Source organism: Artemia franciscana, chromosome 3 (assembly GCF_032884065.1).
Source record: "Artemia franciscana chromosome 3, ASM3288406v1, whole genome shotgun sequence".
Lineage (NCBI taxonomy): Eukaryota > Metazoa > Arthropoda > Branchiopoda > Anostraca > Artemiidae > Artemia > Artemia franciscana.
Window position 1 is genome coordinate 12,888,760 of NC_088865.1, and position 15,652 is coordinate 12,904,411.

General features: G+C 34.2%; 1 protein-coding gene across 4 annotated transcripts in view; it reads right to left on the reverse strand.

Annotated features, from left to right (window-relative positions):
* LOC136024890 (zinc finger protein 26-like) overlaps positions 1-13,950 on the reverse strand; it is a 66,259-nt gene extending 52,309 nt beyond the window's left edge. For 2 of the 4 annotated variants that reach the window (XM_065700426.1, XM_065700423.1), the window contains exons 1-3: positions 7,053-7,244; positions 5,979-6,125; positions 3,486-3,632 (exon numbers count right to left, since the gene is read on the reverse strand). In XM_065700426.1, the coding sequence (XP_065556498.1) occupies positions 3,486-3,632; positions 5,979-6,125; positions 7,053-7,074 (316 nt within the window). In that variant the 5' untranslated portion in view covers positions 7,075-7,244. Of the gene's footprint in view, positions 1-3,485; positions 3,633-5,978; positions 6,126-7,052; positions 7,245-13,566; positions 13,589-13,878 lie in introns of those variants that run through there. The other 2 variants (XM_065700425.1, XM_065700424.1) reach the window with 2 other exon arrangements.
* Positions 13,951-15,652: the final 1,702 nt, after the last annotated feature.

Below are 15,652 nucleotides of genomic sequence, written 5' to 3' on the forward strand. Positions count from 1 at the left end.
ATCCGACCACTCCTTCGTAAGTTAAAAATACCCCATTTTTCTAATTTGTTCAGAATCACCCCCTCCCCAACTCCCCCAAAGAGAGCGCATCCGTTCCGGTTATGTCAATCACGTATCTAGGACTTGTGCTTATTTTCCCCACCAAGTTTCATCCCGATTCCTCCACTCTAAGCGTTTTCCAAGATTTTAGGCCCCCCCCCCATTGTCACCCGATCCAGTCGGGATTTAAAATAAGAGCTCTGAGACATGATATCCTTTCAAACTTAAAATTTCATTGAGATCCGATCACTCCTTCGTAAGTTAAAAATACCTCACTTTTTCTAATTTTTCAGAAATAACCCCCCCCCCAACAGATCAGATCTGTTCCGATTATGTCAATAACGTATCTAGGTCTTCTGCTTATTTTTCCCACCAAGTTTCATCCTGATCCCTTCATTCTAAGCGTTTTCCAAGATTTTAGGTTCCCCCCTCCAACTCCCCTCAACATCATCGGATCTGGTCGGAATTTAAAATAAGAGATCTGAATCACGATATCCTTCCAAACATCAAATTTCATTAAGATCCTCTCCTTCGTAAGTTAAAAATATCTCATTTTTCTAATTTGTTCAGAATTACCCCCCCCCCATCTCCCCCAAAGAGAGCGGATCCGTTCCGGTTATGTCAATCACGTATCTAGGACTTGTGCTTATTTTTCCCACCAAGTTTCATCCCGATCCCTCCACTCTAAGCGTTTTCCAAGATTTTAGCCCCCCCTCAATTCCCCCCAATGTCACCGGATCCTGTCGGGATTTAAAATAAGAACTCTGAGACACAATATCCTTCCAAACTTCAAATTTCATTAAGATCCGATCACTCCTTCGTAAGTTAAAAATATCTCATTTTTTCTAATTTTTCAGAATTACCCCCCCCCCCTGAACTCCCCCAAACAGAGCAGATCCGTTCCGGTTATGTTAATAACGTAACAAGGCCTTCTGATTATTTTTCCCACCAAGTTTTATCCCAATCCCTCCACTCAAAGCGTTTTCCAAGATTTTAGGTTTCCCCCTCCAACTCCCCCCAATGTCATTAGATCTGGTCAGGATTTAAAATAAGAGCTCTGAGACACGATATCATTCCAAACATCAAATTTCATTAAGATCCCATCACCCGCGCATACGTTAAAAATACTTCATTTTTTCAATTTTTTTCCGAATTAACCGGCCCCCCACTCCCCCCCCCCCCAGATGGTCAAATCGGGAAAATGACTATTTCGAATTTAATCTGGTCCGGTACCTGATACGCTTGCCAAATTTCATCATCCTAGCTTACCTGGAAGTGCCTAAAGTAGCAAAACCGGGACCGACAGATAGACAGACAGACCGACAGACAGACCGACAGAATTTGCGATTGCTATATGTCACTTGGTTAATACCAAGTGCCATAAAAACTGCTTAGTGAGAAAAAATTGGCATTTGTAGCTGATTAAGCAATAGTAATTATTGTTCTGCTCAGTCTTAATAACAAAGTAGTATTGTGAGGAAAAAACTACAAAAATTCAAAATAACATTTTTATTAATAAGACCACAGAAAATAATAAAGTCCATACCTGAATAAGGTACAAGTTAAACTCTAGTTTGGCTACTTTTTGGTACCTTGTAAAAGGGTTGGGATAAAAAATGAAACTTTCAGAAATGAATGCAGGGCCAAAAATACTATGGGAAGGAATTGTCAAGCTTTTAAATTAACCCTCCTCTTGTTTCTAAGATGTTGCATGCTCATATTTTGAACTGTTTTTGTTTACGTACTTTACTTATACTGAAATTATACAACATTATCCTAATAGCTTATGTATTTGTTTTCTGTCTATAAATCATGGAAAAAATATTTGATTTTTTCATTTTTAGTGTTGTTTTACACTGTGCAAATCCTGTTTTACTGGAAAAAAAATTACAAGAGAAGATTCTTATAAACTGCTCTGTGTTAAGAGAGGTTTGTTCAGTGTTTCGGCTAATATTCAGTTGGTTCAATCAGGATTAAGCCAAACCTCAAACGGTTGGCGTGAATACCATGGTCGCCTATACTGACAATGCCAATTTCGAAAGAATTTTTAGCTTGAAACTGCAAGCAGTTTTTTGGCTTAAAACATTTCTTGACCAAATCTGCTACTGACAAACTATGTTAGCTTTAAGCATATCTGCCAAATCTACTGACGATCTGTTAAATACTAGCTGGCAAGAATGAAAAATTTTAAAGTTTAATTAAATTTCAACGAGTTTTATCTTAAAATTGCTTTTTCAACGTAGAGCATCTTTATAACAAAATATGCCAATAAATTTCACAAAGCGATGAAAACTGCCGAGCAAGATGGTTACCGGGTTGCCCCCTTCTTTTGCACACCTACTTTGCGGCTTCTACAGGTTTCAATTCCTTGCACGATCCTGGTTTTAACAAGGTCCACCATGCCTTTCTTTATGCTAAATTTGTTTCTAATGGCAACAGGGAGATATCAAAGGGTCAGTGAGGCCCACTCTGTGATAATAAATAGATTCGTTGCTGATCTTTAACCAAATTCCATATGCCCCCCACCCCAATATTTTAAGCCACTCGGTAAAATAATGGCACGAAGCACTGCTAATTCACTAGCTTTGATAAACAAGATGAAAAAATAACTGAGGTAAAATCAGTGGAAAAAGATAATACAAAGATAAGTAATAGCAATCTTTGTAATAGCAGTATCATCCGAATCAGTATAAAAATGACTAGCCAGTCAGTAAAATCCACAGATATTCCCAAAAAAACATAGTTTTTGGCTAGTGACGCCTCTGATCTTAAGAACTGAAAAAAAATTATACTTTCTTTCTCAAAGAATAGGTGTAGCGTATACTAAGTCTTTAAAAAGAGAAAGGAGGATATATTATCAGGGGCCATACGCTCAGGGGGAAATATACACCACAGACACTTTTTCATCTCTTTATCCACAAATTCTTAAACATTGCCGACATTATTTCTTTTTCTTTTTCCTTTTCTGACTGTTTTTCCTCTCAGTAATTTATTCTGAAAGTTTGAGCTTTGAAATAAGATTCAGGAATTTTATTTCAAAGCAGTTTTTTCATGGTGATTCTAGGCAGAAAAAAAAGCTACATAAATATGTGAAGCTCCCTATCCTCCCAGGTTTGTTTTATCTTAGTCCAGATATCCGCACTCAGCATTGTTTTTTCTTCTTTTTTTCTTTAATGACGAATTTTGTAATAATTTTGCAATAATTTCTTTAGTTAAGCCCTCTGGGAGCATCTAGACATTGCACGCATTTTCTCTACATTCTTCAAAAATTACAAAAATCAAATTCCATGAAAAAAAGAATCATGCCAAATTTCATAAAGACTGAGACCAAAAGTGTGTAAAAAAAAATACCAGTTTATACTATATTTGACAACAAAAAATTAGCCTGATGCAAAATAAACAAAAGAACGGAAAAACTATTATATTCTTTCTGTTTGAAAGCATACCTTCTTCATTTAATGCGAAAGAGCCAATCAGAGCATGAGACGAGTTGCAAGAGCTGCTTTTAGGAGCATCCACACCATAGGATGATTGAGAAACATTTGAAAATTGCATGGGTTCTTCATTCTTAATTTGCAAAGGATCCGCGATTTCTGAAAGATAATGTGATTGAATGACACAAAAAAAACACTTGATCAGTTGATCAGAAGAACAGATATAACTGTTGTAAATTTCGATGGTAAATCTAGACAAAAGAAAAGAAAAGAGAAAAGACTGCAAAATATGTAAAACATCTCCTCCCCCCCAAGCTGGTTTTCTTTAAGTCTAAAACAGACTCTAGTGACTAATTTAAACAAAAAATTGTCCCCCCTTTCTTTAACAACACTTGTAGCAATAATTCCAAATTGCAGTTGATTGGTACCTACACTACACATACCATTAATCAGCATACGAAAACTTTTAAGTTATATCAAACAGTTCGTGGTAACGAACTGTAGTAAGGAGCGACCCGGCTCAATAGTAACCAAAACTCTAAAAAATGGAATTTTGGTACCAATAGCTACATCAAAAGAATTGCATTTTAATGCTGATTTTAAATATATATGTTTCATCAAGTTTAGTTTTACCCATCAAAAGTTACGAGCCTGAGAAAATTTACGTTATTTTAGAAAATAGGGGGAAACACCCCCTAAAAGTCATAGAATCTTAACGAAAATCACACCATCAGATTCAGCGTATCAGAGAACCCTACTGTAGAAGTTTCAAGCTCCTATCTACAAAAATGTGGAATTTTATGTTTTTTGCCAGAAGGCAGATCACGGATGCGTGTTTATTTGTTTGTTTTTTTTCCAGGGGTGATCGTATCGACCCAGTTGTCCTAGAATGTTGTGAGAGGGCTCATTCTAACGGAAATGAAAAGTTCTAGTGCCCTTTTTAAGTGACCAAAAAAATTGGAGGGCACCTAGGCCCCCTCCCACGCTAATTATTTTCCCAAAGTCAAAGGATCAAAATTCTGAGATAGCCATTTTATTCAGCATAGTCGAAAAACCTTATAACTATGTCTTTGGGGACGACATACTCCCCCACAGTCTCCGTGGGAGGGGTTACAAGTTCAAAACTTTGACCAGTGCTTACATATAGTAATGGTTATTGGGAAGTGTACAGGCGTTTTCAGGAGGATTTTTTGGTTGGAGGTAGGGGTTGAGAAGAGGGGGATATGCTGGGGGAACTTTCCATCGAGGAATTTGTCATGGGGGAAGAAAATTTCCATGAAGGGAGCGCAGGATTTACTAGCATTACTTAAAAAAAAACAATGAAAAAATAAATATGAAAAGTTTTTTTTTTTTCAGCTGGAAGTAAGCAGCAGCATTAAAACTTAAAACGAACAGAAATTATTACCCATATGAGGGGCTCACCTCCTCCTAATACCTCGCTCTTTACGCTAAAGTATTTTTAGTAATTTCAACTATTTATTCTGTGGCTTTTGTGATTCAGGGGTCATTCTTAATGAATTGGGACAAAATTTAAGCTTTAGTGTAAAGAGCGAGGTACTGACGAGGGGGCGAACCCCCTCATATATGTAATAAAAACATGAGAATACAAAAGTTCTTTACGTAAGCTAATTTATAAGTGACGTATATCTTTTACTTATAAAAAGATTCGTAAAAATTAAAAGTTCTAGTTACCTTTTTAATTAACCGAAAATCAGAGGGCAACTAGGCTTCCTCCCCCGCTCTTCTTTTCTCAAAATCATTCGATCAAAATTATGAGAAAGCCATTTAGCCAAAAAAAAATATACGTTAATTATTCCTCTGCGGAGAGCCAAAATCAAAACATGCATTGATTCAAAAACGTTCAGAAATTAAATTAAAAAAAAAACAAGTTTTTTTAAATGAAAGTAAGGAGCGACATTAAAACTTAAAACGAACAGAAATTACTCCGTATATAAAAGGGGCTTTTCCTTCTCAACCCCCCGCTCTTTACTTCTTTAGTTTTAAATCCATTTAATTCTCAATACTATTAGAAAAATCATGTTAGCAAAGAAAAATTCTATGTACATAAGCAGGGATCAAAATCCTGAAATGGAGGAATTTTCCAAAGGGCTCAAATTTTTGGCACTTAAATTCAACATTACAATTTTTATACAAGGAATCTCACAATAATCAGAAGTCTATTTACTGAATTTAAATGACTCAATCAACATAATCGTGTTTAACCTTCTCTATCGAGTGTAATCATTTATTTATATTCTTTTATTAAAAATATACAGCGAAATTTTCATTCAGCATAATCTGCAAATGAAAAACGACATAAACTATTGTACATTCACAAAAAATTAAACAGCTACTCCTACCAATGAAAAGAATAATACCATCAAGTTTCATATGGATTCAGACAAAGTGTGTCAAAGCCTATGTTTATGCTTCATTTAAAAAAAAAAACGATGCATAAAATAAACAAAAATAGGCTTTTGCACTAATTTCTCTTCGAAAGTATACCTTCTTCCTTTAATGCAAAAGAGCCGACCAGAACCTGGGACGTGCTGCGAAAATTGCCCTTAGGAGCATCCAAATCATTGGATGAATGAACAAAATTTGGAACTTCCAAAGGTTCATCACTCTCACTTTGCAAAGGATCCATGATTTCTGGAAGATAAATTAATTGAATGATGCATAAAACACAACAAAAGACATGATAAGGTAGACTATTCTAGCAATAAGCAGAGGCAGGATCAAGTCAATAATGACTGACAACTCAAGAATAATTATAAAAGCTATCAATCTAAACAAAGAAATGGCATTAGCGATTTCTTATCATAAGCGGCATCCCTAAAAGACGTCAAAGGAGACCATAGGACACCCAAAAAAGATTCAAATCTCTTTGGCTCTTACATGGGTCAGTCAAAATCCAAGTAAAAATAAGAATCATTAGACCATTGAAAAAAAAAATAAAACAAATTTAAAATGTGACTGCTTTATTTTTGAAAAAGGTAAAAAAAGACCTTGTTTTAATCTCTATCTCTTTACAAAAAATTTAAAAAAGTTCTCTTTAGGAAATGGGAGGTTCAGGCACGTTATCAGTGGTGATGCAAACTCTGTTATCCAACAGTGGAGAAAAAAAAGATTCAGAAATTGTCACCAGAGCAGGCAATATGTTCGTCAAACACAAGATTTAGGCTGATTTAGTAGGACAGGATAGATAGATTTAGTTTGGATAAACATTTGTTGGATATATAGGATGTAATATGCTCTAATTTTTTATTATGAAGAAGTGTGAGTCCAACTCACTTTGCTGTTTGTTAACTTTCAAGAAATCTGGGTCTAAGATAAACTGGGATTTTCACAATTTTTATAATTCCTAAGGAATTAAGGCCTTTTCTAGAAATATATTCAACATTCTGGAAAAATATCCCGTATATACCTCATTTTTAAATAATAGACCTTGCCCAATAGTATGTTAGTTCCAGAAAATAGGAGACATTCCGCATTATGTTACATAGGCCTTTTACTAATATCCGAAGCCATTTTAGATTACAATAACATGGAACAATTCCCAATCCTTCAATGACTTGCCTTCAGAAAAAAGAATCGACATTGAAAATGTTTGTTCAGTTTTCGTCAGTTTTCAACCATTCAGCTCAACTGGCATTTGAATACAGAAATCTAAAACGAATGACAAATGCACCAGAATAACCTGAGGAGCTAATGAGCCAGAACTTATTTTGGGTTGAGTAAAATCTGGAAAAACTCAAATTAAACATTCTATGTAAACTATTAAAAATGTTATTTTAATCTTGAGTTTTTAGATCATTTTGCAGCAATTATTTATTATCAGTCGGTTGGCAAACTTAATTATTTTGCAGTTAAAAGCAACAATGAAACCAAATAAATACCGAGTACCGAGTTTTATGTCACCGAGTATTTACCGAGTATTATGTCCGAATAAATACCGAATTTTATGTCAGCATTTTATTTATCAAGTTCGTCTTTTTCACTAATCTAGAAATTGAGTGGGAGAAATTAACCATGAATAAGATTTTGGCAGTTTGACGTTCCAGTGGTTGTTGTCTGAGTATTCCCATTATACAATTGGATTAGTTTTTTCGAAAAGTCAATTTAAATAGTTAACGAGCAAAACTATAGTCTTTGGGATGATGATTTTTCAGACATGCTTTTAGACTGTCTTCTCACAACTAAAATATCTTCACTAATTTTATTCGGAATCAAGGGCTTATACTTTTTTTTTCCATTTATGTTTGCAGTATTCTTGTTATCCTAAAAATGAAAAAGATTCTCCAATAAAAGCAAAATATCGTTAGTTTTTTCCAAAAAAAATCACTAAAAAAACAACAAGGCAAGAAAAAAAAACAGGAAGAATAATAATAAACTAGGGGTGTGGGCTCTCAATCAAAGGATTCAAATAATGAGGTAAATATTCTTCTGGTTTTGATGGTTTGGAATGTTGTTTCCATAACAGCCAATAGACAATGGCATGCAAAATTGATTCAGAAGCCTGGTATGTAATTTCCAGGTATGTTATTCCTGGCAAATATTTCCCTATATTTGCAGAATTCTGAAAAACTAGCAGTTTGTACAAAACTAAGCTTGCTGAAGTTTTTTGGGGAACTAAGCTATAAACAAAAAGATACTATTCAGATCCTTATAAATTAGTCTTTTATTTTCTGCAGGCTACCTGAGGTCTTTCCTGCTCCTATTCCTGTTCTGTTATTTTGGATTTTGGGTTTTTTGGGCTCAATTGCCTAATGCTCGTTTTTTTTTAGTTTTACTCTTTACTTTCATTAAAAGAACTTGTTTTTTTTTTAAATTAATATTAATAAGTGCCACGAACCCTAAGAACATGGGTATAGAGCAGGTTACTAAGCATTAATAAGAGAAAAGGTCAATACAATGAAATTATGTGTAGAAAAAATCTAAAAACAGTAAAGTAATAAAAATAATAAAATTGGCATGCATAAGATTTTGTGCTCTTGTTTGAGCATTATCTCCATTGGATAAATTTCCAACAGGTGTCCAACAGTTGTTTTCTCCCTGAGTCAGAGACGAAAATATAATGGGAAGTGCTTTGGGCACACAATAGGGTCTTTGTGATGAAACACATCTTTGGATCAAGGTCTAAAGCTAGTTGCTATTCATCTATTTGTTCTATTCATCTCTAGGGGACTTTTAGAATTGGATCCCTGGCAATTTTTTTGCTTTACACCAAGGAACAATACATAATGATAGCATGATACTTCAACAAACACAGAGCTTTAAATAATCTTAAATATTGAGACATAAAACTATCTTTCATAATTACTAAAATATAAAACGCATAGATAAACCCAGCAATAAGTTAATTTGTGAGCGTATAACTACATATATAGCATAATAAATAACAAAATCAAAACCAAAACAAGCAGAACTTACCACAAAAAGTTTGGGTAATGCCCCCTGCGCCTTCTAAAATTAATATATGTTAAACTTTCAATCCACATTTATTTATTCTTTTCAATAATTTTTGTTTTGATGGTAATTTTTTTATTCATGTTACAAGAAACACTAACACATGGCTTGAAATAAAGACAATTTTCAGTAAAGTGTAAATTATGATCTAGGCTTTAGAAGAGACAGGGAGCATTGTCTTTGCTCCTCTTTGAGGTAGTTCTGGTTGTTTTGAGATGGACTGGGTTATTCATAATAAATTGTTCTTGGGTTCTCGCTTTTCTTGGTTTCATTTATTTATTGATAGTGGATTAAAGAAGTCTTTCATGAAAAAAATTATTTGAATTAATTTTTGGCTACCTCTGGTAATATTGCTCTTTATTTTACTTTGAAAAATCTCTTTTGAGAAAACAGTATCTTATACTCAGCCTAAATCATGGACTGGCTTTAGCATGGATATCTTCAGTCTAAGACAAGTGTTGTAAAGCAGAAGAATTGCATATAACTGGGCTTGGATGCAAGGCTAGCTTTTGTGTAAGTGTAAACAAACAAAATAAAATGAAAGGTTGTAACAAGTCAATTATAACTTCCACATTCCTAAAAATCAAAAAATCATAACTGTTTATAACCATTTACGTCGTATTGAAGAATAGATACCTACTCTTCATCTTTACTAAAAGATACATTTTAACCAAGAATTTGTCCAAGATCAGTCACTGATTGATATAGTTACTGACATGGATGCCTAGCAGACCCACTATAGCTTAAATTAAGCTATAGCTTAAATATTATTTAACTGAAGTTACGACCAGATAGAGATGGAGGGGAAAAAGCTGGAAATTTTGGGTTGAGCAGTGATTTTGCATGTTGAATTAAGTGCCATGAAGAGTGAAGACTATTACTTCTAAAGGACAAACATTTTTTTTTATTTATTTATTTTTATTTGGGAACATGGAACTGTCTTGTCTATACCTGTCATATCTGATAAGCTCATAATTACTTGAAGAAATTCCAACAACTTTTACATGTTGTTGAGGGTAACTTGAAATCACTAGGCAATAAATCGTGAGCTCATAGGTGACTGACATTATTTTTAATGGCTATGTGGCCAATATATTGGAAGTGATCAGAAGTAAAGGATTATGGTTTGTATAACTAGTCAGAAATTAAAAAGGGTACTTGTTTATTAAATGAAACACACTCAAGAATTTCGCTCAAATTAGATCTGAGAAAACCGGTTTCATAGCAACAAAGACAAGAGACAGATTAGATGGGAAATATATAATTTGGGCTATATATTCGCACATTACGGAGGGTGAAGTATTTAGACAGCATGAATATAGAAACCAATTGTTACTTCATAATATGCCATAAAAATTGTAGATAAGACATTTTCCATGCAGATTTGCTGTACTATTTATATGGCCCAATCTATTTATTTCCCATCTATTCTGTCACTTGTACTTGCAGCCATGAAAACAGCTTTCTCAGATATAACTAAAGCATAATTGTTGAGTGTGTTTTGTTTAATAAATAAGTACCCCCAAAAAAATAATCCTGGATCCCTAAGTTTAATACATGCGCAAGGTATTTATGTTTTTCCAAGATCCAGGTGGCACATCTTACAGAAACAGAACAAGTGTAAGATCAAGAAATATCTTCTACTGTATTTGTAAATAGTTTACATATAACATTAATTTAAGTGAAGAAACCTACTAGTACTACCAGCAACCATTGAGAACAATTTTTATTTTATTATGAATTTTTTTAATCTTTGGAAAATTTCTTTTTTTTTAATATTTGGCTTTAATTTTATTCAATTCAGCAATAAAAATGCCTACAACATGTCAAAATATGTCCATTTGGATGTGATTTCATGATACACATGACTTGATAGAGGAAAATACAGTATAGGAATAGCATTGAAATATATGACCTGGCTTCAAGTGACCCCAGCCGCCAATGTCTTTTTTGAAGTTTTCCTTAAAAAAATTGTTTGCGCCAAAGAAGGGAGGCCTCTGTCCTTCCCAAAAAATTTGCTTTGTATTTTAGTATTTTTGATTGACCTTAAAGTAGCCCAGTTTTGATCAGTACTTCTTTAGATTATGGCAGGCTAATGTGGTTTAAGAAATTATCTTTGTCCTGCTTATGGGAAGCATTCTACCAAGTAGTTAGCAAGAGATTCAAATCTCTTGCTAAAAAAAAAGAAGCTAAGTTGATGAATCAACAGTATTTTCTTCTTAATTATAAAAAAAATAATATTTTACCTAAGTTACTTCACTTAACAAGAGCTAAGAGCTCATATGGCACTTGTGACGAGGCCAGAAGAGCTAAGAGCCAAGAGCTCGTATGGTATGAGCTCTAACAAAATTCTAAGAATCAATAGATTGATTTAAAAGGAAAATTAGAGGCTTAATGCCGGTCGGGATTTAAAATAAGAGCTCTGAGTTATGATGTCCTTCTAAATTTCAAAATTCAATAAGATCCAATCACCCACTCGTAAGTTATAAATACCTCATTTTTTCTAATTTTTCCTCTCCCTTTTGCCCCCCAGATGGTCGAATCTGGGAAAACGACTTTATCAAGTCAATTTGAAGCTTTGCTTTGGGCCATTTGCTTGTTTTGTTTTGTTATTTATATTAATAAACCCATCTTTCTCTCTTTCTCTCAAATTTGTACAGCTCCCTGACATGCCCACCAATTTTTTTTGTCCTAGCATGCCCAGAAGCACCAAACTTGCCAAAGCACTGAACCCCTCCCCCCAAAGAGAGTGAATCCAGTACGGTTATGTCAATCACGTATCTATGACATTTGCTTATTCTATCCACCAAGCTTTATCCTGATTCCTCCACTCTAAGCATTTTCCAAGATTTCCCATTCCCCTCCAACACCCCCCAATGGCAACAGATCTGGTCGGAATTTGAAACAAGAGCTCTGAGACATGAATTCCTTCTAAATATCAAATTTCATTAAGATCTGGTCACCTGTTCTAACTTATAAATACCTAAATTTTTCCAAATTAACCCCCCTCCCTCCAGTTCCTCCAAAGAGAATGGATCCGTTCCAATTATGTCAATGACGTATCTAGAACTTGTAATTATTCTTCCCATCAAGTTTCAGCTGATCTCTCCACTCTAAGCATTTTCCAAGATTTCTGTTTCCCTCCTCCAGCCCCCTATGTCCCCAGATCCAATTCGAGTCGAAAATGGAGCATCTAAGAAATAAAATCCTTCTATATATCAAGTTTCATTTAGATCTGATCACCTATTTGTAAGATAAAAATACCCCCATTTTCACGTTTTCCAAGAATTCCGCTTTCCCCCTCCAACTCCCCCAATGTCACAAGATCTGGTCGGAATTTAAAATAAGAGCTTTAAAGCACAAGATCCTTCTAAATATCGAATTTCATTAAGATCTGATCACCCATTTGTCAGCTACAAATACCTCATTTTCCGAATTCCCCCCCCCAAACTCCACCAAAGAGAGCAGATCTGGTCCGGTTATGTCAGTCACGTATATTAGACAGGTTTGTATTCTTCCCATCCAGTTTCATCCTGATCTCTCTGCTTTAAGTATTTTCTAAAATTTCTGGTCCCCCCCCCCCCCAATGATGCTGGATCTGGTTGAGATTTAAAATACAAAACCTGAGTTACAAGGTCCTTCTAAATATGAAGTTTCATGAAGATCCAATCACTCCTTCATAAGTTAAAAATACATCATTTTTTCTAATTTTTCAGAATTAACCCTCCCCCCCCCCCAATTTTGTCCAATAAAGCAGACCCGTTCCAGTTATATCAATCACATTTTACAAATCAAAAAAAAATCTAGGGAGGGTTCAAATAGTGCTGTGAACAGTAAACTTGGTCATTGTAAAATTCAGGGGCATAATTTGCTATGGGGCAGGAGGGGGGGACAAATGCCCCTCCCAGACCTTGGTTTTCTCCCCGCCAAAACCCAATTCCCCTGCTGAAATTTAGTTTCCTCAAAATCTTGGGAAAACTAAGATAAGTCAGCATAATCTAAGCATCACCAAAAAGGGATCAGTTTTCTTCAGCATATATTTACCTTTATAGCACTATAAAGTATCTTTATAGTACTTTTACAGTACTATACAGTACTTTGATGGTACCAAAAGGCTCATTTTACACTTTTTACTGTCATTTTCACTATTAGGATTCAAACCCTTGCCCTCTCAGACCAAGGATCCTGAATCCAGCACACCAATCCACTTGGCCAGGATTGGCCAGGCACTCAGCAGGATACCACCTTATTTATATATACTGATTCTCTCTTAATGAGCTGTTTATGTAATCTTTCTACTAAAACAACTTCAGACTGCAGTATCATGTGGTCCATGGGTCTGAAGCATTGTTATATGGTCTCATGCTAATTTCACATTAGCTAAATATGTCTATCACACTTGCTTTCTTAAGGTCCATAAGCTCTGTAGTGTAACCTACTTCAGCTCCATAACATAAGCCACAAAGTTGAAAAAACTTTGACTTAACATGCATACCATAACCAACTTAGAGGAAAAGTGATTTTAATTGGCCATGGATGAATTAGACCATTGAATAATAGACTTTCTTAAGGAAGAACCTTTTTTGTACAATCTAAGGGAAAAAATATTATGTTTCCTCAGTACCTTCCATATCTTTAGATGTAAAAATTGACTATCATACAAATCGTAATCTTCATTTTTGAAAGTTAAATAACTTGGAAAAGCTTGCATTGTGGAGCTTATGGAGGGGAAAGTGTCATAGGAAAAATTTTAATGTGAAACCAATTTACTTAAGCCCCATACACAACTTCAAAATACCTTCCTGGGACATAGGCCTACTTTATACCCATCCCTGAAATATTCGTTTTCCTTGCCTATTCCCTTGAAGAATCAAAGATCTAATTACTAGAAGTAAACATTTGACATTATTTAAGTAGCCTAGATGAAAATATTTACTAGCATGAAGAATATGAATAGCCTAGCATGAATTTATGAACGACAAGAAAAATATGGTTGTCAATTGACGACGCTCCCAAACGTGACAAAGAGAGTCGAAAAGTGCTTTTTTACCTAAAAAGTGCGACAAATCGGGTTTTTGTCGCACGAAAAGTGCAATCCTATTTAGTAATTTTTGTGATAAGATTTATAAAAGCCCAGTGATAGAAATCAATTCAGTAAACCCAAAGAAATTGGAATTTGGATCTAGGAATTGAATATGAAATCAAAGCAATGAAATGTATAAAACTAAATGCAGAAATAAACTGTTATTACTAGTAATTTTAAAGGTGAAGTGGTTGAGATCTTTGAACCAAAATGATTTGATTCTAAAGCAGCTGATTTTGAGAAGAAATTCAAAAAATTAGATAAAGGTACAATTTTAAAGGCTTTGAAAGAAAAGGGAAAGATAATAACAATGATCTAGATATTCATATCGGACTACCCACTAAGCATTAAATCATATTAAATTACTAAAATATAACAGTACTATATATAGTATTGAACATAAGTCAAATATGCATCCTTATTTCACAATACTTGTTTTATTCTTAAGGCTGGGAAATTGTAAAATGCAGGAAGTTTTCGTTTAAATTGGTGTGAATTCAATTGAAATTAATGGGGTGATCTAGGTGAAGCAGAATCGGCAATTACTGTTCCGTTATTCTCCACGGAAGAATTTATTACAGGAGAAAATTTTCACTGGGGAGGATTTCCTAGAAAAAATTCTCTTAAAAGGCGGATGATTCCTGGCATGGTTTGAAAACAATCATAAATTAAAGTTTTTTTTCAAATGAAGGTAATCTTAGAGGAATTTTTTAGGTGGAATCATCCACGATATTTCGGGGGCAATTTTCAGAAAAATAAAAGTGTCAAGAGGGAATTTTCCTTGCACGGGGACATTCTACATGAGAGGATCTTTCAAAGGGGCGATTGGACTTGCCATGGACGGGCAGCAGGATTTCCAGGCATTATTTATAAAACTATCAGAAATTAGTGGGTTTTAAACTTTTAGAATTAGGGAAGGAAGCAGTATCCAAACTTTTGTTTGTAGTAAATTTTTTTTTAACTTGCTTTGCATATGCAATTCAAGTTTTACTCATTTTAAGATTTATTTATTCATTTATATTAATATTTGCTGTATGTTCGTTTGCTATGATTGTTGTATTCAATTTATGATCGTTTTTGGGTTTCGTTTATACTTAATAACAAAATATTTTTGTTTATATTTATCTTTATTTGCATATTGAATTTAAGCTTTACTCGTGTTAAGCTTTATTCATTTATTTATGTGAGTATCAGTTATATGTTTTTTTCGTATAATTATTTATTTAATATATGTTTGTGTTGGGTTTTATTTATTCTTTAAAACTTTCTGGTAAGTTCTTTTTAAATAATTTATTTTTGTTTTTGATTGCTAATAAAATTAAACTTAATTTTAATGATATTTGGAATAAAATATAGTTAATAATTTTTTTGTAATGATAAAGGAGGGGAGGCCATGGAGGGAGGGCCAGGGGTCGGCTTCCAGTATTTATCAGTGATAAGTTTTTTCAGATGAGGGGGGCTGGACCATGGAGGAACAAGGGTCAGTTCCATTAGTTTTTGAAGAAAATATCACTAATAAGCAGTTTTTTGGGAAGGGGGGTGGTTGGGTGAAGGTTCAGCTCCCTTAACTTTTGCATTAAAATATTGTTACTGAGTCTTTATTGAGTGGCGGTGGAGGTTGAGCAAG